This window comes from Lissotriton vulgaris, chromosome 2_1 (genome assembly GCF_964263255.1).
Source record: "Lissotriton vulgaris chromosome 2_1, aLisVul1.2, whole genome shotgun sequence".
In the NCBI taxonomy this organism is placed as follows: Eukaryota; Metazoa; Chordata; class Amphibia; order Caudata; family Salamandridae; genus Lissotriton; species Lissotriton vulgaris.
The window spans coordinates 999,215,651-999,241,842 of NC_141687.1; the positions used below are offsets into that span (position 1 = coordinate 999,215,651).

Sequence of the window (26,192 nt, forward strand, 5' to 3'; positions counted from 1 at the left end):
GTACTTAATCAATAATAACTCAATCAGAATGAAAAAAGACAGAGTCCGTGGTGTTAGAGTTTCTAAGGGTTTTATTCCTCATAAAGGAATCAGGATATCATTTTCTGACCACCACAGGGGTGTCAGAAGGGATAGATGAGCGCGCTCTCGTTTATTGATAATACATAGCTTATATACTTGATTTATACCATAGGAATCAATGTAAGAGGCGTAACAGCTGAGAGAAGACAAGATAACAGTATACACGTGATACTAGTACATCATCAAGAGGCGTAAACTAGGCGTGAACTAGAGGTGTGTGCTAGAAACGTCACTGATAGGTGACGCAAGTGGGTGGCACCAAGGGGTGGTGCTAACAGAATGTTGCAATGTCAGCAGAAATCGGAAGCTTGGATGCGCGCGCAGCTGCATGACGTGTGATTGACGGGGTGCAGGGGACTTGACATTCACACTGACGGAAAGAGACAGAAGTCTGGCATGTCAGATCAACTTGTACCTCTATCACATCTGATATCTGATGTTTAGGAACTATACTATCTGGGCGGAAAGGTCTCTAGGGCAGAAGCTGTTCTATGCTAACTGTGGATGCGTGTATAAGCGCCTAAGTGTCTACATGTAAAGCGTGGGGGCACGGGGCCTTCCATGGAAGCATGGCAACGGAGGCTATGAATTACTTGCATTAAGACAGGTCGGCCCTTTGGCTCTGCAGCTGGAGAGGATGTTTACAGGATCTAGTAGGCAGGAATGTATTCTCGGGGAGCGGAACAGATAACTCGAAGGTTATAGTCAGTCTTGGCAGAAAACAGGCTTGAGCTGAGCGCGAGGGGCCGCGCTGAAAGTAGGACAGAGTTCACGGGTACAGAGGTAGCCTGGGCAGAGTCAGGAGCCACAAAAGAGGTTCAGATGACAGGAATTCAGGGCCTACTCTTGCTAGAGCAGGAATACATGAAAAGTGTACTACAGAGAGACGGTGGCATAGCATACTTAGGAACGGACTACATAATCCATTCATGGAGGATCTGAAAGAGGACATGTTAACGGTGGACGCAAATGTATTTGCGTCTTCATAGCTGGCACAGGAGGGAAGTTTCATGCACTTTAAGCTGGTACATGGAGTCGGTGGGGTACGCGCTAGGGAACACAACATGGCCAAAATTTAATTTTCCTCATTCCCTCCTTGTTCCCTACGGACCCTTCATGAAATATCGATCCTCATGAATCGATCAGTCTGTTCTTGTAACATCATTTGTTCTTCTTTCTTTCGGTTACGTTTTGAGTGAAAACTGGAATGTTCAATACAAGAGGTGGCACACAGTCCACAGATCGCTGGCCCACACTGCAGGCACAGGCAGCAACTGAATACTAGGACTAGGCCAATGCCTAGGAAGGATAGGATCTTCCATCCCCAAGCTGTTAACGTTGTCCAGAACCAACCGGACCAAGTCCAGGTGCCTGGAGTCTGATGTATCTGATTTGCAATTTTATGGAGACGGGTGATAGCTTGATATACAGATGGTGCATTTTGTGGGATGAAAACACAGCAGCTTGACCCGATGACCTTACAGGCTCCACCTCTATCTGCCAAGATGACGTCAATTACAAGACGATTCTGAAGGACAACAACCCGCATAGCGGACTGCTCTTCTGTTAAGTTACCTAAGGCGGAAGTAGTTTCATTTACTACGGCTTCAAGTGTTCTAGTTAATCTGCGTATTAATTTACTATTCTGGACAGGGCCTAAAAAGAAAAAGAATCCTTTATTAAAGTCAGTGTACTGTTCCCATGCCGTTTCTGTATAATCGACAAGTGGGATGTCTCTTCTGGGTCTATTCTTTACTATATTGCTATTTCTATGGTAATCAGGAGGAGCTAGAAAAACAGGTGGCAGGAGGAATGCAATGTAACAGGTACCATCCCAATCTGGAGGTAGACGAATGTATGCGGTATGACCACAAACAAAGTAAGAATGACTGATAGCTTTGAAAGATGATTTTCCATCATCACTGAATTCGATCACAGTAGTGCATTTACTATGACCTAAGTGTACTGAACCTTTCTTCTTGATACATAATTCACCAGTAACTGGCAGTACTGACATAATGGGTAGAACTGGTGAGGCTTCGGATTCGACAGTAAGAATCATAAGGCTAATTGTATAATTACCTAATCCATATACTTCATTTTCTAGATCTGTTCCTATTCTAGTGGGGAGTCCCTCCTTATCCGGGTAACAGACGTCTAGTAGGACCAAGTTCAGGTTTCCCCAAACCCAACCCCCATCGAAAACAGCAATGTCGGGATCTAAAGAATTAATTATCTTAAACCATGCTCCACAGGAGCCATTGTGAGAGAACGGATACGGAAAGAGAGGCAGAGCTCCCTTGTAATTCTGGTAGGGAGGGAGTCGGCCACATATCCAGCAATTTGTAGCATTGTTAGTTTGATGAGAGTGATGTAACATACTAATGAATGTATTGTTGCGCAGCGCGAGTCTGTAGGAAAGCTCATGAGGAGGTAACTCACTAAAAGTGTGTTCAGCAGAGACATTGTAAGCAGATTGTTCACGCTTGAAAATAGGATAGTAGATAGGTAATAAGATGCTAGCAATAATAATTAAAACACTGAGAATAAACATGATCATTAGTGTCACTATGCAGTGACTACGAAGTGATTTGCAATATGTTCTTTTCTTTTCTTCTCTCTCTCTAACTCGATCTAGGGGATACATGTCAGAAACTATTTAACCGATTCACCTAGGGGAGGACTTAAACAATTAAACTGTCTGACTTGCTAGATCGTAATTTCATGCGGTATTGTTCTTGAGGAGTCTTTTCTCGTTTGGCTTCGGTAAAGTCTTTGTTAACACAGTCTTTGGTGGGGGTGGGTGTGTCTTGTTCCGGTTTCAGTCCTGGGAATGTTTTGATATGGCTTAGGTGGACCCACCCCTTTCTGCCTTCCAATTTGACTGCGGTCTTCGTGGTAAGAAGAACGGTCTTCGGAGATTTCCAGCGGGGCTCCAATGGACTTTTTCTGTCGAAGTTGCGGACGAGGACAACGTCCCCGGGGCGGACGTCATGCGGCTTCACATCAGTGTTGTCAGGGAAGGCTGCGGCAACCTGTGAACGACATGATTGGAGTGCAGACATCAAGGAGGCAAGGTAATCTGTCAACATATTAGAATCAACATCAGTAATCTTTTTAGGAATGGGCGTCCCCCACATATTCGGTGGTCTTCCAAAGACCACCTCGTACGGAGATAGCCCTGATCTCGAATGGGCGACCATTCTCATATAGAATAGTGCCACTGGCAGGGCGACTATCCAGTCGACCCCTTTTTCCTGACATATTTTGGCAAGGCGGATCTTTAATGTCTGGTTATGCCTTTCTACAAGGCCTGCTGCTTCTGGATGTCGGACACAATGGAACTTCCACTGGTATCCCAATAACAAGGAAACTTGCTTCATTAATTCGGATGAGAATGGTTGACCGTTATCTGAGTACACGACACGAGGCATGCCGTATCGTGGGAAGAATTCACGAACCAACTGTTTGGCAGTGGTCGGAGCAGTGTAATCTGGGACTGGGTATGCTTCGGTCCAGCGGGACAGAGCACAGACAACTACGAGAACATATTTAAATCCTCGACAACGGTCCATCTGGATATAATCCATCTGGAGGACTTCAAAAGGGTGATCGGGAGGATGGAATCCACCTTGCTCTACAGGGACGCTTTTACCTGGATTGAACTGACAACAGATCATGCAAGTACGCACTTTCTGTTTTGCGGCTGCTCGTAAGTGTTTATTGTTCCAGAGATTTTGCAAACTGTCTAGCATTGCTTTCTCTCCTAGGTGGGCAGGACTATGTGCTGTATTTATCATGACTTGAACCATAGAGTCAGGGAGAAACCATGTAGATTTTCCCTTCGTCATCCAACCTTGATCTGTCTGGATCCCTCCTAATTCAATCCATTTCTTTATTTCTTCTGGAGTAGCATGTGTCTGAATGTCAACAACATCTAGTGTGGGATCCCTGACTGTCATACAGTTTGTCGGGTCTGTTGTCTTTGTCGTGTCAGTTGTCTGAGTGTGAGTTAGTGCTGTATGTTTTGCTGTCTGATCTGCCAGGTCGTTACCCTGGGAAACAGAATCTGTGACTTTAGTATGTGCTTTACACTTCATGACGGATATGGCTGAAGGCAGATGTATTGCTTCTAATAGTGCTTGAATGAGTGGACCATGTTGTATCTTTGTACCATGAGAGATCAGAAAACCTCGTTCTTGCCAGAGCATGCCGAAGTCGTGTACGACTCCGAACGCATAACGGGAATCAGTGTATATGTTAACATTTCTGTTCTTGGCTAGAATACAGGCTCGGGTCAGAGCGATGAGCTCTGCCGCTTGAGCAGACAGTGTATCAATACGATGTGTTTCTTTAACTTCAGTTTCAGTGGTCACGGCATACGCGGCCACTAACTCTCCTGTACTTGTTCTCATGCATGAACCATCCACATAAAGTGTCAGGTCTGGATTTGTCAATGGAACATCTGTTAAATCTCGTCTGGGCTTTGTTACTGCATTAATGATCTCTATACAATCATGTGGAACTGGATCTGTCATAACTGTAGGTAACAATGTCGCTGGGTTCAAGATACTGCAGCGTCTGATTTCTATGTGTGGTTGGAATAATGTCAATTCGTAACCTGTAAGTCGTGCTATAGTCAAGTGTTGAGTCTGGGTTCTGTTTAACAGAACCTCTACAGAATGTGGAACTTGTACTGTTAACTGATGACCTAGAACAATTGAGTCGCTTTGTCTGATTGCTAACGCTGTTGCTGCTACTGACTTTAAACATGCAGGGAGCGCCTGTGCTACTGAATCCAATGTACTTGAAAAATAAGCGCAAGGCTTATGTGAACCTGCTTGATCTTGAGTGAGGACAGACAACGCTGTACCTTCACGTTCTGTAACAAAAAGTGTAAACGGTTTGCTGTAACATGGTGTTGCTAAAACTGGTGCTTGGCATAAAGCTTTCTTTAATTCCTCAAAGGCTTGTGTATGTTCCTGAGTCCAAGGGAGGGCAATGGAAGTTGCAGCCTCCTGGGTCGTTAACTGAATGAGTGGTTTAGCTAGAAATGCATATTGAGGAATCCATTGTCTGCAGTACGAGGTGAGGCCTATGAAGGCCCGCACTTCCTTTTGTGTCTGGGGTCGTGGCATATTTACAATTAACTGAATGCGATCGGGAGTGAGCTGTCTCCCCACTTTGGACAGCAAGTGACCCAAGTACACAACTTGCTGAACACAGAATTGTAGCTTCGAAGGAGACACCTTGTGTCCCTTGTCGGCCAGGAAATGCAAAACTGTCAGAGATGCTTGTTCACATTCGGGCTCACTTCGTGCGGTGATCAGTAGATCATCGACGTATTGCAGTAAAGCGGTATTAACTGGCATTTGGATACAATCTAGTTGTCTTTTCAGTGCTTGACTATGGATGCTGGGGCTTTCTGTAAATCCTTGAGGTGCGCGGGAAAATTTGAAACTTCGTCCATTTAAACTAAATCCGAAGAGATATTGGCTCTCCGGGTCAATAGGTACACTGAAGAAAGCGTTCTTGAGATCGATTACAGTAAAGAACGTTGCTTCCGAATCAATAGCAGTCAATAGGGAGGAGATATCGGGGACCACAGGATACTGTGGTACAATACATTTATTCAGCTCTCGAAGATCAATCACCAGCCGATATACTGGCGGTGCATTGCGGTCTGTACGTTTAAGAATTGGAATGATGGGTGAATTACAGATATTGGAGTCGGTCTCTACGACCACTCCCTGGGCAATAAGCTCTTCAATGATTTTCAGTAAAGCCACTACAGCATCGGGTGGTAACTTGTATTGTCTGATTCTGGGTAAAACAACTCCTGTCTTGAGTGTGACACGATATGGAGTAATATGCATACAACCTACATCAGCTGGGCCTTTCGCCCATAAGTGATCTGGTACATTTTTCAATCTGACATCAAAGTCACGTAGAACATAATGACCCTTGAAATCCCGTAGAAAGAGTCTGACTCCCTCTGGGGAACAGCATATTATAGCTCCTAGAGCCTTCAGTGTTTTAATTCCTAACAGATTTTCGGGACATGATTTCGTAAGTAACAAATCGGTAACTCGAGATAATGGACCCACAGCTAGTGGTACTGGTTCTGATACTTCATTTACAATAGGCTGTCCTGAAAAACCAAGGGAAACATTCTGTGAGCCTGAGAGGGGTGCCCCTGGGACTTCATTGTGACTTATAGTAGTGCGACTTGCCCCTGTGTCAATTAAAAACTTTCTGTCTTTTCCTAATACGTGACTATGTACATACGGACCTTCTTGATCTACAGGAATTTCAATAAGAGGCAAATCACCTTCCCTCTCTAGGCTGTTTCATGTATATCGCTGATAATCTGGATATGCCGACTGGGCATACTGGTACATCTGTTGTGAGACTTGCCGAGTTGCGGCAGCGGGCTGTGTCTGAGCATGCTGTGGCTGCGGTACTGCTACTGTCTGTACTGTATGGGACTGATCATGCATAGGCGGTGTATTCTGCATTGGCTGTTCGTTCTGTGAGGTCTGTTGATGACCCTGTTCATGTCTAGGCGGACGCGGTCTTTCTTTAGTTTTACCTGTCTCGATGTTATGTTTCAGGACTGGACATTCATGTACGTAGTGACCTGGCTGCTTGCAATAATTACATGTCCCTTTAACGGGAGCTGCAGAATGATTTGTCTGGGCCCCACCTTTTCTATGACTGTCTGCTGGAATCGTCTGAGCTACTAACATTTTCATTTTCGTGTCTTTCATACGTTTCTGTTCCTGATCTTGTTCTTCCCTAATTCTGTTCTGGTGATATTGTAACATTTGTAACATCTGTGATGGCGTATTTGCCTGTCAAGTACTTTCAACTTTGTACACTCTATTTTTAACTAATGGTAGGGCGTTCTCGACTAATTTTGTTACAAAAAGGTGTGGATATGACTCGCTGCTAACTTTTAGGCCACTATTTATAATGAAACATTTCTCGAATCTTGAATAAAAGTCACTAGTATCTTCATCTTGTTTCTGTTTACAGGACGAGATTGCGTCCCAATCTTCCTTTCTTGTTGTCAATAATCTTGGTAAAACCTGTACAATTAAACCTGGTAATGCTTTAGTCTTGTCCCCAAGGCCTACCCCTGGGACTCGTTTGCTTTCTTCATCTTCTATTTCTGCCCATGCTATCTTTGACTCTCCCACCTCCCAATCCTTTTCCTTTAATTTCTCGTAAATGCCCGTGGGCAACAGTACTTTTAACATTTTCATAATATCATCATACGTGTAATCTCCCATCAGTAACATGTCTTTAAGCTCTCTATGAAAACCTGCAGGGTCTTTATCATGGCACGGAACTAATTTCTTCATTTCTAACAGTTCTAACTTAGTCAGTGGTGTGTGAACATACACACGCTTTAAGCGTTGATCCTCACCCATAACTGGATGTACTTCTCGTAAGGGATTCTGACTTTCAATGCCACCACCGCATTGCATGTGGTACGTTTTCCTTTCTGGAGGCGGGGCGGGAACATATTCAGAGTTTATGAAGGTGTTATACTTACGTCGTTGTTCTAGAATTATTTGTATTAATTTGGTACTAAAACCTCTCCATCTATCCATGAGTAGTGCTTCTAATGTCTCGTGTAAGGGACCTGGATCAGAATGATGGTTTCTGAACTTGATGAGGAGGTGCTGAATCATGTATACACCTGCTATTTTCTGCTCTTCCGGGGAAAGGTTCAAGAATGTCTGTACTAACGTGTCGTCATTATACATATCTGTGTTTTCGGCCCATAACACGGCTGACCGGGCTAGTTCCTGTTCATCCATAGTATTGAGTACATGGTACCCCATTCGGTCTCGGAGCCTTTTATCAGTTTCCTGGAACTGATGTTCAGAAGAATTCGGATTTGTTAAAGCAGAGAAAAGAACTCTCTTGCTCTCCGGACGGATGCCTTTCCTAAGGTAGGCTCCCCTACCTACATATGCTATAGTATCTGTAGACTTTCCTGGTGCTTCATGTTCATCTTCCTCCTCGGAGGAAGCTTTATCATTCTCTTCCTGGTGTGCAGTCAATACTGCCTTTCTAATTTTCTGGGACATACTGGCTATGCAAGCCCCTTTATCATGCTTTCCTTCGGCTATATTCTGACCCCACTTGTTTAATGCGTCTAATTCACTTTGATCTGTCCCGGGCCTGTCTCGTTCTCTTATTACACAATTTATGAAAAATCGTAATATCTGTGCTTGAATGTCAACTTTCTGTTTATGCATGGCATCTTTGACACTGTCGGGGTCTTTCCCTGTCTGTATGAACTTATATAGTCTGTCGAGAATTTCCTGCATTCCTACATAGCATAGCAAGTTATCGGTGGCAGATCTTAATCGAAGTGATGCTAATATCATTAAATCGTCTTTTCCGGGTACTGGATCATATCTGCAAACTGACATCTTCTCTTTAAATGCTTCAAGCCGGGGTAAGTGGGGAGACTGAAAAGTCTCCCCCTATTCGGGCGCCAAAATGACGTAAATAATTAATTTACTCTCTTAATTTCTATGCAGGTAAGTACTTAATCAATAATAACTCAATCAGAATGAAAAAAGACAGAGTCCGTGGTGTTAGAGTTTCTAAGGGTTTTATTCCTCATAAAGGAATCAGGATATCATGTTCTGACCACCACAGGGGTGTCAGAAGGGATAGATGAGCGCGCTCTCGTTTATTGATAATACATAGCTTATATACTTGATTTATACCATAGGAATCAATGTAAGAGGCGTAACAGCTGAGAGAAGACAAGATAACAGTATACACGTGATACTAGTACATCATCAAGAGGCGTAAACTAGGCGTGAACTAGAGGTGTGTGCTAGAAACGTCACTGATAGGTGACGCAAGTGGGTGGCACCAAGGGGTGGTGCTAACAGAATGTTGCAATGTCAGCAGAAATCGGAAGCTTGGATGCGCGCGCAGCTGCATGACGTGTGATTGACGGGGTGCAGGGGACTTGACATTCACACTGACGGAAAGAGACAGAAGTCTGGCATGTCAGATCAACTTGTACCTCTATCACATCTGATATCTGATGTTTAGGAACTATACTATCTGGGCGGAAAGGTCTCTAGGGCAGAAGCTGTTCTATGCTAACTGTGGATGCGTGTATAAGCGCCTAAGTGTCTACATGTAAAGCGTGGGGGCACGGGGCCTTCCATGGAAGCATGGCAACGGAGGCTATGAATTACTTGCATTAAGACAGGTCGGCCCTTTGGCTCTGCAGCTGGAGAGGATGTTTACAGGATCTAGTAGGCAGGAATGTATTCTCGGGGAGCGGAACAGATAACTCGAAGGTTATAGTCAGTCTTGGCAGAAAACAGGCTTGAGCTGAGCGCGAGGGGCCGCGCTGAAAGTAGGACAGAGTTCACGGGTACAGAGGTAGCCTGGGCAGAGTCAGGAGCCACAAAAGAGGTTCAGATGACAGGAATTCAGGGCCTACTCTTGCTAGAGCAGGAATACATGAAAAGTGTACTACAGAGAGACGGTGGCATAGCATACTTAGGAACGGACTACATAATCCATTCATGGTGGATCTGAAAGAGGACATGTTAACGGTGGACGCAAATGTATTTGCGTCTTCATAGCTGGCACAGGAGGGAAGTTTCATGCACTTTAAGCTGGTACATGGAGTCGGTGGGGTACGCGCTAGGGAACACAACATGGCCAAAATTTAATTTTCCTCATGTGTAGAAAGCTTACCCTCTGCCTGTGGGGGACATTCTTGAATTTCCATGCCTTTGTCTATGGTGCGAGGCATGCTAAAACGAGTGCCAGCACCCTGCCCTCAAAAGAGTAGGCACCCAACATGTTTACCCTAGCAATGGAGTATATGCTGTTTGGCCAAAGGTGTACATCGCTAGAGGCAGCAGCGGCTCTGCTGGCGTAAACATGGTGCCTTGCCCAAATTTAAATGAAGTAGGAGAACTGCCAAATTTGGAAGAGCAGGGACACCACTGATTTGCGAAAAAGCTACTGCTCCCCAGTGGAGACAGTTCTGCAGTTTCACCTAATCTTAAATGAATCCATTTGACCTTTTTAGAGATGGATTATAACAAATGGGGCTTCCCAGAAAACCTGGCTAGTGGCTAAAATTACCTTTTATGAAAGGCGCATGTGCAAGTGCGAAAGACTTGCCTAGTAGCTCAAATGAATGACTATTTAAGAAAGGCTCTTATGAAAGTGCCACAGTCTTATTTCTCTACTTAACGACATTGCAAATGTTTTCTAAAGAGAATCTTGATAGCATGAAAAATTGGTCCTCAACATAAGAGATACTGCCTATCCAACACATGGGCATTTAATATAATCATTCAGCGGCAGATCACTGGTCAGCTCTAGAGGAAGGCAGAGTGAATGACTGGTTGCATTATATTATAGCTTTGCCAATTGTGGCCAGCTTTCAATTTGGTTGACAGGCAGAACCTTTAGAGCAAGCTTAACGCTTGTAAAATCCTCTTCTTCTATCAATAGTTCAACACTGAGAAAACTTGGGACAGGTGGAGATATCTGGTACTAGCATACTTTCATTAGAGCTCTAGCTAAATACCAGCTTAAAGCAGCGATGAATGTAAACGCCAGTCCTGTTCTGTTTTGGGTTTTAGCAAATCTAACTCAAGCCATTATTAAACATAATTTATTTTCACCCAAAACTGGGAACAGTCATTTGGGCAATTTATTGCACAAAGACGATTTAGCCATGTTAGATGTTACTTGGGGGCTTCAGAGGAAGATAAATGCATTGCACAAATATTTCCCCCAAACTATTTAAAGATCAACAAGGAATAAACAAAGGTGCTGGGGCTTGGAAAATAATTAAGAACCGAATTTGAACCAATATAAACGTTTAATGTGTTTTACATCTTTCTTGTCGTGAATTTAGTGAATATAAACTTACACTTTTACTTCTGAGTTATTCTAAAGTAATATCACTAAACAGATATATTTGAAATGTTAAAAAATAATACTGAGACTAACACAAATTTGCAGCTACCTTCTCTTTTTTTAAATTGTATTTTTAGCCATTAGTAAGGTGTTACAGAACGACAAAGAGGAGAAACACTTTGACACTTGATTAGAATAAAACAAATAGTTGGTACACAAGGATTTTAGGAAAAGAGCAGAAGAAACAAAGACAACGGGATTACAAGAAGTACCAGCACTCTTACATAGTAAAGTAAACACGGTAAGTGTGGGACTAGACCAATCGCAGGCTAGACCTGATCCTGGTAAATCTTAAACAAGCGCGAGGGCCTCTAACCTTGGCTAAGGCTAACTCAGCTTCGAACCCCTGAATGAGCAATGCCCAGAATTCGTTAGCGTTTGGGCTGATGGGATTTATCCATGCTCTTGCAATACATAAGGGAGCACACCCGATGATGATAGAGGCTAGTGCCCTCTCACAGTTACTGGCCTGAGAAAAATCTCCTTGTCAGTGAGCTGAAACTTGCAGCCAAGTTGCACTGCTAGTGATGTAAAGACATCGTTCCAGAATGGCATTAGCATTGGGCAGTCCAAAAACATATGTTTTAAGTCTGCAGCAAAGAGTTTGCATTTGGAGCAATACAGCTTAGTAGAAGATCGAGATGTTGCCCACTTAGAGTAGAGCTCGGGCGTATAATACAACATAAAAATTGTTTGTGTTGTTGCAGTTTTAAACTGACAAGGGCTACTGCTCAATTTAAAGTGTCTAATGCCTCCTGCACTTCTACTACTTAGTTTTGCAGATATCTGCAGATTGTTGTCATGGGCTGATGTGATAAGTTTTTGATAAAATATGCTGATAGCGACCTTACCAGAATTCCCATATATGAACGACAATATTTCAGATAAATATGGTGCATCGGACAGCTTTTGCCCATGTAAAAAATAGTCCCTTATCTGAAGATATTTTAAAAAAGAACTGTGTGAGAGCCCGAACTCATCTCTGAGTCCAATAAATGAGTGAAAACAATGGTTATCGTAAAGTTGGCCTAATCTGTTGATGCCGACAAACTGCCATGCTCTTCCAACATGATCCTGGAATATTTCAGGCAGAAATGGATTGCCCCATAAGACGGTATGATGATGCAGCAAGAGCAGAGAATATTCCTTGCAGATCTCATGCCACATCCTGCTTCTGTCCCTGACTACCTTGAATCTTACCTGTTTGTAGTATTTAGGGTCAGAGGTCGTGTAAAGGGTGAATCTATAGACAGTCAGCAAGCTAGTTGGTAGGCCAATGAGGATAGGCCTGCTTCGAACCCGTTTAACAGACTCCGCATCCCATGTGCCATAGATATTTAATTAAATTAATAATTGTAGTTAATCCCTGGAAAAAAAACAATGCATGAAACAAAATTACCTACAAAAGTATAGGTATACAATAGGCATACCTAAAGATTATTTTTATGTGGTACAAACTAGAGTCATTTGGATAATATAAAAGTCTTACAATACTTATATGAATTTTCTTAATAAATCTTTATGGTATGAGTTGTCAAAATGGAGAATCGATGTGAATATTGGCTGGAAAAACAAAGGTTTACGAAGATTTTGCGTCATGTTTGTGTCACAAAAGTGACGCAAATCAGTGCAAAATGTTTTTTTTCCAATTTACTTTCCAGCGCTAATCTTGTTTAGCACTGGAAGGAACAGAAAAGTAATGAAAAGCAGCGTGCTGCTTTACATTACTTAGCGACATTAGGCCGTACAAAGGGTGAAGAATGGGCGTTCCCATGCAACACCACAAGCTTTCTCCCGCTAAACCCAATTTACTAAATAAATTAGAATGTGCTTAGTGTGAGAAAACTGCACCCTTTTAAAGTAGGAGCAAGAAAGGAGAAATGCTTTTATTTTGCCTTCCTTTTCCGACTTTGTAGCACTGTGCAGTGCGCATATAAAGTGGGAAAGGCGATACCCTTGCACCATGGCGAAAAGGTGTCGCCGTGACGCACAGCAGTTGATTTCAGCGGCAGCACTAGTTAGAGGAGGAGTAGAGTGCCTTATTTTAGTAAATAGGGTGCTCCTCCTCTCTCCTTTTCACGTAGTGCAGAGCAGCATTTGCGGCTGCTGCAGTGCGCTACTTGTGAAAAAATAGTAAATCTGCCGCTAAATATCTTGTTACTAAGTAATGAATTAGGGTACAGTTCCACAGCTAAAAAAGTGAAGTTTGATCATGTGGAAAAATTCAATAAGAAACTAGTTTGTACAAAAATACAAGCCAAATTCCTGTGCCTGAGTGCTAACATCGTTCCAGTTGGTCTGCAGGTAAAAAGAAAACAGCTTTTTAGGTATGTTGACAAATCTAAAGTCAAATTTACTTTTATTGTGTACAATTTGGTTCTTTATAGAGATGACAATATCAAATGTACAAAAATCCAAGGGGCTAAAGGCAGAGCCGCAAAAGAAGTAGGGAGAGAACCATGTATTTCCTAAACCAATATATTCTAATGGAAAAATGTCCCCTAACAAATTAGGAATTGCAAGACTTTAACAGACAAGAAACAGAGAGAAATTACAAAGAGTAACAAGACTCTAAAAGAAAGGAGTGGAATATCATATATTTTTTTAAAACAGCGATTTTGCTCACACACACTGTCAGATTCTGCCTGTAACGTGGGAGGTAAGAGTGAGAGAGCACAGACTTTGATTTCAATTATTCCAAGTTTAAAATATGGTGAATGTGGCAGTATACTAATCGCTTTGTGACAGTTCTCATGTTTTATTCCCTGTTAACTGGAAGCAAATTAAGAATTTCCACTACATTTCGTTGATTAGCTTCTGCCTACTACGAAGGAAAAATACAAGGTAAATGACAGGTGGTCAATGGTCATCTTGCTGTTCTCTCTGGACGTCGTTTTCCCAGTGAAAAAACAAACAAACTGCATAATTGATCCCTGTGCCCAAAGCCTGGCAATTTCTCAGGTTTGCTCTGGAGCAAATTAAGGAGGGTTTAAAGTCCAATTACACTCTCCAGGTGAATTAAAAAAGCAGACAGATTTGGTATGTTTTGCAAAGTGCAAAATTCCTTTAAACACCACAGTTATGACATTTCAAATCGAGATCTATCGATTATGTGGTATCCCCAGTAGATGGGGTGAAATCTTTTGGTGTATGCTGTCCCCTAAATTTGATTCGTTAATGAAAATTAGTAAGAAAAAAAATAATAAATAAGGCCAATGAGCCACATATTTCGAAGCTTTGCACTTATCATCAACCCACCAATTCATAAACAAACTTTAAGCAAAGTCAAGCATGTTCCTATCCTATATCAAATGCTGTCATGAACATAAATCATTGTTGAAACACAGGCATTCGTATGAGAAACACCTGCACCAGAATGCAGTCAGCAAGAATAAGCTGCAATAATATAATATGAATGTGTAAATCACAAGTATTAAAACTGTTGTCGGGAAATCATTACTTAATACCCAGATATTACTATGTCAAGCCATGTTATTTTCACTTTTCATGGTTGTTAAACCTCAGATCACACATGGGTTTTTTAAATATTTATATAAAAAATACATCACATTGTGTTACAAAATCATCGTACAAAACCTCCTTGATTATCTCTAATAATCACGCCAATATAGATAATTCAATTTTACCACACTATCAGGTAGATTTAATGAGCAATGAGACAGAGGCTAATGCACTCACACTGGCGCAAATCTAATATACAGTACATGCAATAGACCTACAATTGAATAAGTGGATTTTTTCGTTCATATTAAATAATGTGAATGGAACGATTCAGTACAACCATGTGTGCGCTTGAGCAAACGTGCAAAGGACTGTTAATTATATGAGATAAGATCCCGAATCAGCAATAAAAGCGCTGTTGCTGCCATGGGCAAAATAGAGCACTAGGCTGCATCTGTCCATACAGGTGAGGGCAACATAAAAGCAACCGCAAGATTCAGAGATCTGAAGTGCCTTAACAAAAGCCTACTATTAGACGCATGCCAAGTTCCTGATCTGTCTCTTTCACAGCACCCAAAGCACCTGCCCTTTTGAAATTGTATCTTCAATAAAGTGCTTGTCTTAGAGCCTTTGTGTATTTAGGCCCAGCGACAACATGGTTGCCGGTTTGTAAATATGAGAACTGAAGAGATCCTATAATATCTGTATGACCTCAGCACAATACTTTGCAATGTACGCAGCTCTTAGTAAATATGCCGTCTATGGGGTAATGTGACATGCACTTGTTTCCACCATAGTTTTGTTTAGGCTTTCAAACTTTAATAAAACATTTTTTTTTTTAATTTTCTCTAAATATGTATTACTAAGAAATAACAGGCTGCATAATATTTATGCTAAAATGACTATTTAGAATTTCAAGAAATTAGACCATGGGTTAATTGACATGCAAGTAGTAAGACTTTAATACGTGCATTAGTTAAAAATTAGACATTTGCATTAAAATAATGTAAAAGATGAACGAAAAGAGGTAATAGGTAGTGACTTGAACCTACATCAACAATCAAGAAGTCCAGCCAGCACCAGGCGTTGGTGAAATATTTGACAAACCCATAGGCCACCCATTTAAGAAGCATTTCCAGTATGAAGATGAAAGTGAAGACCTTGTCAGCATATTCCAGCACTGTCTTTATAGTCTTTCGCTGTTCAATATATATGTCTTCGAAAGCCTGCGGGTAAAAACAGAAATACAAATGATTCACTCTACCTTTTGAAGATGTTTGTTTACAGTTTCTGGTGCTTTTAGTCTTCTCCGCTGATATGATACACCAACGATTGTTGGGTCTCTAACCTTTTATGAATCCAACCGATAAACATTAATTTTGGAACAACATAGTATGCCCTGCCTAAAATCATCTTTCTAGATTCTCTATACCCAATCATGAATGCACCTTCTGCATTTGATTTTGAAATACTGTATTTTTAAGCGAAATGTATATGCTCATGAGGTGAATGCAGGCAATTATATTCTTAGAAACAAAGCTAAATTGAATGGTATCACTGGACCTAAGCTAGAAAATGGAATTTTATTGCAGGGAGTGCTACGGTAGCCACAATTGTGTTTGGTCTTTTGTTTTGCAGACAATGTGGGTTTTATCTACGTACTTTACCACTTGCATTTTGTATGTCTTATCTCTGCTGGGCTCCGCCCTTTTGGTTCGAAGGAAACTCAATAAAAATGTATTGTTAAAGAAAAAGGACACATACGTGGGGCCTGGAGCCAGAAACAGAGGCTGGTGCCGAACAGCAAGCTGCCTTGATGAATGCCTCGTAGACAGCAGGAACAGTTTCCCGAAACGGTAAATTGCTGCTAACGCTGAGCTTTTTTTATTAACTTCATGAACTTCAAACAGAATGTTGTGATTCTGGAGTCTATGGGAGTTCAGACAACTATAGAATGTTTAGCTTCTTCTTATTGCTGTGTATCAGAAAGTTGCACTGATCGTTGTCATTTATGAAATAAAAATGTATGTTTTAGGTTATACTACCAGAAGACAAACCAAAACAAATTCATTAGCAATCACTACTTCAAATGCCCTTTTCATTGGAAACAATTGTGAATCTGTAGAAGGCGTTGTAAAAGCAAACGTACGACACTATATGAGCGCTTATTTTTAGGGCCTAGAAAAAGCATCAACATATGTAAAATGTACTATTGCTCTTCCAAAGTTACATTATTCACTCATTTATTTGTTCGCAGCGATTCTTAGATGCAACATACCACAGTAACCTTATTCCTGGGGTATTTGTTGGGTGATGTGTACAGATAACAAGAATTGTGCACAAGCAAGTCATCGTGATTTCTGCGTCATCGTTGCTCTAACTGTCTCAATCTGAGTTTGGCCTCAAGCTCTTTTGTGAACCAGGGAGCTGTTTTAGTACTCACTGATGTTGATTGCCTACATATAGGTGCAGCTGATGTTAACCATTTCATGAATATGCTTTCATCCTCTAGGGCAGGATCAATTTCGTCAGGTTTAGTCAGGAGGGTAAGCTCCACATCACCTTTAAATACTGTATGGAACTTACGTACTAGCCTGGTCTCCAGCAGCTGAGTAGAAAACCGCCTAAAATTAAACTCAGTCAAGTGATGGTCAGACCAAATGTACGGTTTTATTTTTATGTTGGATACCTGAATATTCTACCAAACTCGGTCCAACATATGACACTTAGTTAGAGTAGACTCAGAAATATGTTAAAATGACGGCGGCACCCAAAAGAAAATGTCACTACGTGCAATGTCAAGGAGGCTGAGGACAAATACCAAAGCACAACATGTTATTCCTCCCAACCCAACGGTGCTTAGTGCAGGTGTCCAAGTTAAACGAAAATGTATCTTAATTTAAAAAAAAAATCACAAAAAAATATTCAAGCAGTTCAAATTAATCAGCAATAATTTATCAAATTAATCAGTTTCTAGCTAAAAAAAATATTTAGAAACAGCCGTATAAGCCCTCCAACCACCGTAATTATCTAACTAGACATACTGACCCTCACATTAAAAAGCCTTACAAACTGGCAAACAAAGGTTTACGCAAGCCTTGAGGGCTAACCTCCGCTGTAACAAAAATGGTGGCGGCACCTAGGAGAAAATTTCACCAAGTGTAATTGCAAGGAGGCTTGGGGCAAATATCACAGTACAACGTTTTATATCCCCCAACCCAACAGAGCTCACTGCAGATGCCCAAGATAAAAGAACATTTCAAAGTAATTGAAAACTTTTCAAGTATTTCAAATTTAACACTTACAATTCATCAATCCATCAGTTTCTAGATAAAAAAAACATTTAAGAAAAGAGGTATAAGCTTTCCAAACAGCGAAATTTCCAGAACGGACGTTCTGGCCTTCTTATTAAATAGTCTTCTAAACTGGCAAATCAAGGTTTGTGCAAGCCTAGATCACTAACCCCCACTACAAAAAAATGGAAGTGGCATCTAAGAGAAAATTACACCACGTGCAATGGCAAGGAGGCTGGGGCCAAATACCAGAACATGATATTTTTTCGCTTCCATCCAAATGGAGCTCAGTGCCGATGCCGAAGTTGAAAGTAAAGTTCATGAGGCATATTCTCAAGGACTCATCGCTGATTTAGCTGCACTTTTCCGCCACAAAAGTGGCGATAGATTCACAAGCCTGTACTAACAGCGACATTTCAGTTTACCTGCAATAGCAGCCGCTAAGAACATCACCAAGGCTGACAGTGACAACTAACGCTAATCACATGCAGAGTAGGCGTTCCCGTCCAAAAACGTATGATAACACCACTTCGCGATATTCTCAATGACTAGACAGATTGGGGGTGTGGTCCAAATACAGGCGATAGGGTACGTTAGTAGCAGGGACTTAAGACCTGCTTTTTTCTGGTCTTAAGTATGACGAAAACCTGCTGTATAAAGGGGGCCCAGTCCAGAGCCACATCTGAAGACCAACAGATGCCATGGAGCTACTAATCATGAAGCTTGGAGACCCAAGAGGGCCACAACACCCACAGCCACCACCCCAGGACCACCCCCAGAAACACCCCCCACCGACTACCATCAGACAGCGCAGAACAAGACAGCGGACCTTCCTTAAACGCACCCGCCTCAGAGACCTACTGCCAGAGGATGTCATTGCCCACTGCAGACTCAAAAGGACAACCACCCTCCGCTCCTGATCCACATTGCCCACAGGCTGACGGTACCAAGGTGATGAACAGTAGTTGGTGGTGTTCTATCACCTCTGTAATCAGGATCTTATTTTCCTGCGGACTGAATCGCGGATTCCTCTTCTTCTCCTTGCCCTTCTCCTTCCCCGAGGTCCCAGGATGGTACTTCGGGGGGTTCGTGGGGTTCTGGTTGGCCTCTGTAGTTGCTCCAGCTTCTTCCATGGTGCTTCTCAGTTGTTTGTGTTGTTTTGCTGCTTTTATGGTGTTTTTTTCCGCCTGAAGTGGGAATAGCAAGCCTTTTGCTTTTTATCGCTGATATTTTTATTGCTGTTGGGCCCATCGCCACTTTTTTCACGTTCGGGTTTCCTTTTTCATCAGCTTCGCAGTAATTTTATCGCAGACTTTTGACATGTTATCGGGAAACTATCGCCTGTTGCCGGCGTGTTAACACAGCGTTAGTTTCCCGCGACGTTATATAAAGTTTCGTTAACCTAGGTTGCCAATAATTATCGTCCGTTCTTGAGAATATCCCCCATGTGCTTTAAAAAAATGTCCTAAAAAATATTCTAGCTGTTCACATTCATCAGCAACAATTCATCAGTTTTTAGCTAAAAAAAAAACATTCAAGAACAGCATGTAAGCCCTCCAAGCAACGTAATTACCTGCTATGTTAATATCAGGCATGTAGGAAACCATGGTTAAATAGGGAAAAAGGCAGCAACTTCCTTAAATACTACTATTTGAAGAAACATATGGAAAATTATAAAACAATATGTAAATAAAGGTATGAAGAAAGTGAGCTTGCTATGAGATTGCTAGCATGGGCATCTAACGCCACAATTAATCAGAATCACATAAATCTCATATGCAACCCAGCAAGCAGGCAGATAATTAACGATAAACTGGGAATAAGGGATATATTCCTTTAGCACTATGAAGTAATTTATCAAACCCCGGAAAATATCTCTGCGCAGCAGATTACTGATTATTTGGAAGACATCCACAGACATACACATAACACAGATCCCACATTAACTTTGGAACACATACAGGCGCTGATAAGGAATTGTCATCCACCTTACAGAACTTAAAAAATTAAAACGATTCTGGTAATGATTGGCTGCTACCAGAATGTTATAATCTACATGTTCCACAATTGAAAAAAATACAAAACAAATGATATAATGAAAGTGGCATACTGGCTCCTTACCTGACTCCCTCTATGATGGCACTGTAGTACTTATCCTTAGAGAAGATAAGAAACCCGAGTAGCCGGAATTGTAAACACTGGTCAATCTTTCACATGTGAACTATAAATAATCGTAAAAAAATCTCCCTACCCACGTTACAGATGCAGCACGGAATTTGGTTCATTCAGATCAAAGCAGCTTTCTACCGAATAGGTAAATCAGATTAATTACAAACATTTGGTAGAAGTCATTGATTATAATTCATCTAACCATTATGAAACTACTTTTATTGTTCTAGTTGCAGAAAAAGGCTTTTGATCTGCTAAATTGGAATACACTTGACATCATTCAAGTATTTTGTTTGCCTTACCAATTTGCACAAATCCTGCATAAGCTGTACTAAAAAGCTACTGCTAGTATAATAATCAACCAGGTGCACGATTGGAAAAACCAGATTGCAAGAGGGACTCACCCGAGGTGCCCCATGTCCCTGGTGCTTTCTGCACTATTTATAGAGTACAGCACAATTAAAATCACTGGTGCTTTCTGCTCTATTTATACAGCTCTGTAGAATTAAAATTCAGTCAGACAACAGGTAATGCTCATCTATTTCACGTATGACCACACTAAAGCTGTACGCGGATGACTTGATTTGGCATCTAAATGGTGATACACAATCTATTACCTTTGATTTATACTTGAAAAATGAATTCTCAAATATTAGGAGCTACAAGATTATTACACAAATAAACTGTTTCATTCAATGTTTCTGATGAATGGTTGCCAGAAAGCTTGAGGGCAAATTATGTCCCAAATCATGCAATAAGATACTGGAGTATGTTTATTAACACAAGTTATGCCAATTTACTTGACTTAAGTATACCGCACTGATAAATAAAATTAAGAATCTATTTTCTAAATGGCAAGCTCTGCCTCCAACAATTGTAGAACACATAGCATTAATTAAAATAGCTATTCTTCCTATTTTTATCTTTTTATTCACTGCTCCTTCTCCTACATTGCTGTCAAATCCTGGAACGACCTTCCCCTCCAGCTCCATGCAGCCCCCTCGCTGGCAGATTTCAGAAAGGGACTTAAGACCTGGCTCTTCGACGGAGACACATGCGCCAAGACACCCCTAGGGGTGACACTTTACAAATGCTGATTGATTTATCAATTTCCTCTGCAAATTACATACATTTTCTCCCAAATTGAGAAATTCATATCTAATTTAAAAATGGGTGCTGCAATGAACTTTTGTTATAGTTTGTAGCTAGCAGCTAAAGAATATGGTGGATTAGCTCTGAAGAGTCTTGGAGTTTACTAATTTTCAGCCTTGAAACCTTTTATAACTAGATTGAGTAGCAATAAAGGCCCTCCGATATACAACAGCACAGTTTTAGGTTTGATGTGAGAGGAAAAAATCTTCAGTTAACAACATTCACAAAGTCTCCAAAATGTCCTAAGTAAATTAGGAATAATATACTTCAAATGATGTTCCTTCCTAAAACATGATTATTTAGCTATTTTTAAGATCCGGGAATATTAAAATTTCGGCCTGAATTTGGAATTAGGAATAATTAAGAAATGGGAAGAAGTAGGTTGCAAATATGTCTCAGATTTTCTAGTGAACTAATCTGTGAAAACATGTGGACAGATACAGGAACAGTGTAATAACTATTACTCCCTGTATTTGTTTACTTTTTACCAGACTAAACATTTTTTTAATCTTAATTTTAAAACTATTCAGTTACTCCAGTCTGTAATTCTGAAAACTTCACATGTATATTTAAAAAAAAAAAGTTTAGTTAAATGGAACATAATTTGTAAACAACATTCACATATTAGTACATTAACAGACCCATATCATAAATCAGATAAAGAGATATCGGTTCCAATAGCTAACATCTTATGGTTAATTGTTCTGTGGGGCAGAAAAATGAATTTTTAAACACGATTGATGATTTACTATCAGCCTAAGACTCTCAATAAATATTATACCAATGCCTCATCCACAGTCTCTCCTCCCATAGTAGTATGTGGTAATCGCTGGTAGCCCAGTTACACATGTCAAGCCTTCATCACTCTACAGCAGGGATTATCGCTGCCTTTCAGCGCATCGCAATGAACCATTTAGCAAGTACTAGGGCCCAGCTCTCTAATTCGTCCGCTGGCCTGTCGGCCACCATTCTAGAGAATAAATCCAGTATGCACACTTCTGGAGTGGGGCGCAAGCCAGCAAGTGCCACTCTACCAAGAGTCGACACTATCTGTTCCTAATAACACTGCAGAGCCAGGCACTGCCACACCATATGAAAAAAATTGGCATCCGGTTCCCAGAAGCACAGGCATGCATTGGTGTCTACACTCAGTATGCGGTTCAGTTGCCCAGGGGTGAGATAGGTGGTATGAAGATAATAAAACTATGTATATTTTATGCAAGTTTTTCTGGAGACTCTCTGTGTGTAGCATGGGACGGTGTCCCATTCTATCGCTGTAAGAATCTGGTTTAGGTATCATTCCCAACTTCTCCTAGTTGACTATAATGAGGGTCTAGTCATGTGTATTAATGATTTGTAAAACCAGGAGAACAACTTAATTCACCCCCTCATTGTGCATAGTGGCTGGAGCACTTGGTGTCTGTGGCTCACCTTTTTCCCCTCCCCACATATCTCTGAAGATCCTTCGGATAGCGCCATATGTTAAGAAATGTGCTTCTGTGAGCTGTACATGTCATCCTGTGTGAAGAATTTCCAAGTCAGGGTGTCAAACACTTTTTCAAGATCAATGGACAGCACAACAGCAGCCACATTATCTATTTCAGGCATCTCCTCTAACACCCTAATAGGTGTCTTATGTTTGTTGATGTGCTTCTGCCCAGGTTAATGAGGGTGAATTAGTCCTTTCATCAAGGGCAACAGTTGGTTGGACAATATCTTACGCAGTATTTTATAATCAGTATTTAAAAGTGATAACTGTATATTATAGGACTGGTCTATGGGGTCCCTTGTCGGTTTTGGGATTTGCACCAATATGGCCTTGCATGGATGGTGGCAGGGTGTCCTCACAAAGCACAACAGCATTAAGCTTAGCTAGGAGTGCGGTCAAGATGCCTGAGGAGGCCTGGAAGAATTCGATATGTAAGCCATCCGTTCCTGGGTGTTACCCCAGGCTAATTCTTTAATCACTGCTCGGAATTTGGGGACTGTTATCGCCACGTCCAATAGTTCCCTGTCTATAGCAGAAACCCCTTTGCAGGGTGCCTTACTGTAGGAAGTCCTATCACCTGTGTGGATCCTCCTCACACTGCCTGTAAAGGGCCTTGTGATAGGTGAAAACCACCTCGTTGATGTCAGCCTGGGAGGTGTGCACAATGCCCTGTGCGTCCCTAAGCAGGGTTATATTAGAGATGTGTTGGTGGAGCCCGGCTAGCTGGGCCAGCAACCTGCCTGCATTATTGCCCTCTGCATGTTGGCCCCTAAATTTTACAGTGTAATGCAGGCAACGCAGCCATTCAACTAGTGTCGCGTGGCACTCCCTTGTAGCAGATAGGCATTCTGCCATTGCGTAGCCTAGGATCTCTGCCTGTTCAAGCTCCATGAGATCCCTGTCCAGGTCCATCAACTTCAATTCTAGGGTTTTGCGCCTGCCCACTAGTGCACTAATGTAGTGGCACCTCACTGCCGTCTTAAAAGCTTCCCACTCCACAAATGTTGCGGTGGGCGTGCTAGTGTTGTCTTGGAAATACTTTTCTATTACCTCTTGCAGACCCTCTTTAAATGCCATGTCTTCCAATGCAGCTCTCCGTCGGAGCAGGGGGCAGGGGCATGGCTCAAGTCAGGCTTATCAATAGTGGGTTGTGATAAGATTTCGTCCATCCTAGGTATTCTGGACTGGTGAATGTCAGATTATTCTTCCTACAGGCAAGTATGAGGCCCAGGCACACATGTAGGTCGTGTGGTGGCAAGTAAAATGAGTATTCAAGTGGGTGTGGATGTGCAATGTGCCAGACATCCAACAACCCCCAGTCTTCTACCCATTTGAAGAACCTTTGTGCTAGTTTAGTTTGCACTGTGCGCGACAGAGGAGGGAATGTGTGATATATTGCCACGTCCAACACGCAGATCGTATCCCCGCACAGAATCGCAGGTGCCTCTAGTACCTGGGCTAGCCGCATGGACAGTACGTCAAAGAACTTCTGCTGTTCAACATTGGGGGCATACACTCCCCCAAGTTGAAGATCCTCCCATCTAGGTTACCAGTTATGTTAAGAAATGTGCTGCTGGGAGCTGTAAATCTGAAAGAAGAGTTGTTTGTCGTGTATATCTGGCCTCTTCAATTCCTTCAAAGCTTGTAAGTTTCTGATTGTGTGAGGTCATTTTCCTACACACACACTATTTGTACCCCTCTCCTCAACAGATATTCATGCATTTTGTACCATTTGAGGGCTGAACCCATGCCACTGATGATCCAAGTCAGGAGGGTGTAAGCCGTGCTGCGCGTCATGTGTATGGTATGTAGTGACCTCTTGCTCCTCTCAGTCCCCTGAATGTTATTCGCTGCCCACCGCCCATGGTGGCGACCTCCCCTTACATACAAAATAACCTGTGTTAGCTCACTGTGGGCCTGAAAAAACAAAGAACAATCCATTACCAACTCCAAATCCCAGGGCCAACGGCAACCAGCTATTTGCGCACAAATGTGAACTATAATGAATATGTGCTTAGGCTACTCCCCTCCATTCTAATGGGAGGTGTAGGGGGTTACCAGTTCTCAGTTTCAGTAGGCTATGCTCTGACGGCCCAGCCTGACTCAAGTTATAACAGTCAATATAATCCCAGCCATTCCCAAGTGTTAGCAAGTCAAGGATCCCCAACATTCAGTCTATAAGTTATCTGCCATTTGAGAAGGGATAGCTGGCAATCTGTCAGTGGCAGACATATGGGGTTCAGAGTCTGTACCCTCTGCAGAATTCTCCAACCCATCCCCTCCAAGCTGGGGGACTGGTCGAGTCCGCCCAAACGCATTGCCGCCTTCAGCACTGCCTCCCTGCTCCACTTCTGTTCTATGGAAGGCTTTTTATACCTCCCTCGTGCCCACGGGGGGGGGTTGCCTGCATTTTGGCCTGCTCTACAGGGATGGGTATCCTCCACCTGTATCCTGAAGAGATGAATTAATCAAGGTGAAGGACTTTCAGCCTGGCCAGTTCAAGCAACACATATTGCAAGCCTTCGTCCATTTGACCTCCACAAAGGAAGATTCATGTTCTAGGCTGTTTGGGTGTAGTCTAGGAAGATCAGCGCTAAAGGTGCCTGCCTTTTGCAGGATCAAATCTCTGTCCTTGAAATGCAGGAGGTGCACCACCACAAGTAGCGGCACCGCCCCGGAGGAAAGCCACCTAGCAGGTACCTGGTGCACTCTCTCTACTACAAATAATTGGGAAAAGCCCTAAGATGCCATCAGCTTTTTCAGACAGTTCTCAGGGTATTGCACCATGTCCCTGACCTCCTTGCCTTCGGGCAGGTCCACCACCCTTATATTATTCCTTCTACTGCAGTTTTATGTGTCATCTATCCTGACCTCTAGGACAGCTATTGCTTCTCTAAGGGCCTTTGTCTCCTTATTAAGGCCATCCACCTTCGGAGCAAGGTCACATAGCGAGATGCAAACCTTATCCACCAACTTCTATTGGTTGTCCGTCAGAAATCCAAGTTCGACTACAATGGTAATGATTTAACTCTCAAGTACTTCACGGGTGGCGGTAATGGCTGTGAGTACCTTGGTCAGATCAGGTGTCTCCCCGGGGAAGCCCCAGGTATTGCAGGGACGGGCACTGGCAGTTGTAGTGGTCTATGGTGGTGTTTGGTGCTCATGGGGGCAGCCAGGTGATCATTATACTGAGCCAGGACCCCTGCCGGGAGCACACCCTCAGGGCTGTGGTGCCTCCCCAGCAGTGCATGTAGGGTCAACACTGTACCGAAATGTTGAACTGCACAGCAAGGAGCTCACCAGACATCTCCCAGGCCCATTTGCACTGATGAGCAGGGTGTCTCAATAAGGGGAGGGACACAGTCCAGCAGAGGCCTCGCCCACTCCTAGGTTCCACTCCAGCAGCCCACTCTGTGGTCTGGGTCACCGCTGCCTCCATTCCTTTCACTGGGTCATGACTGCCTCTCTGTGCTGCACAGCGTGCCTCATCATCTTGTCCCAGTCTTGCTCATGTCACGCGGCATGGTTCATCCACTAGACGCCACTCCTCAAGC

General features: G+C 42.4%; 1 protein-coding gene across 1 annotated transcript in view; it reads right to left on the minus strand.

The window, feature by feature from the left end:
- The window catches only part of LOC147731528 (sodium channel protein type 2 subunit alpha-like), a 951,803-nt gene that overhangs the window by 133,610 nt on the left and 792,001 nt on the right, over positions 1 to 26,192 (minus strand). The window contains exon 20 of the mRNA XM_086956592.1: positions 15,588 to 15,761. Within this exon, the coding sequence (XP_086812718.1) occupies positions 15,588 to 15,761 (174 nt within the window). The remainder of the gene's footprint in view (positions 1 to 15,587; positions 15,762 to 26,192) is intronic.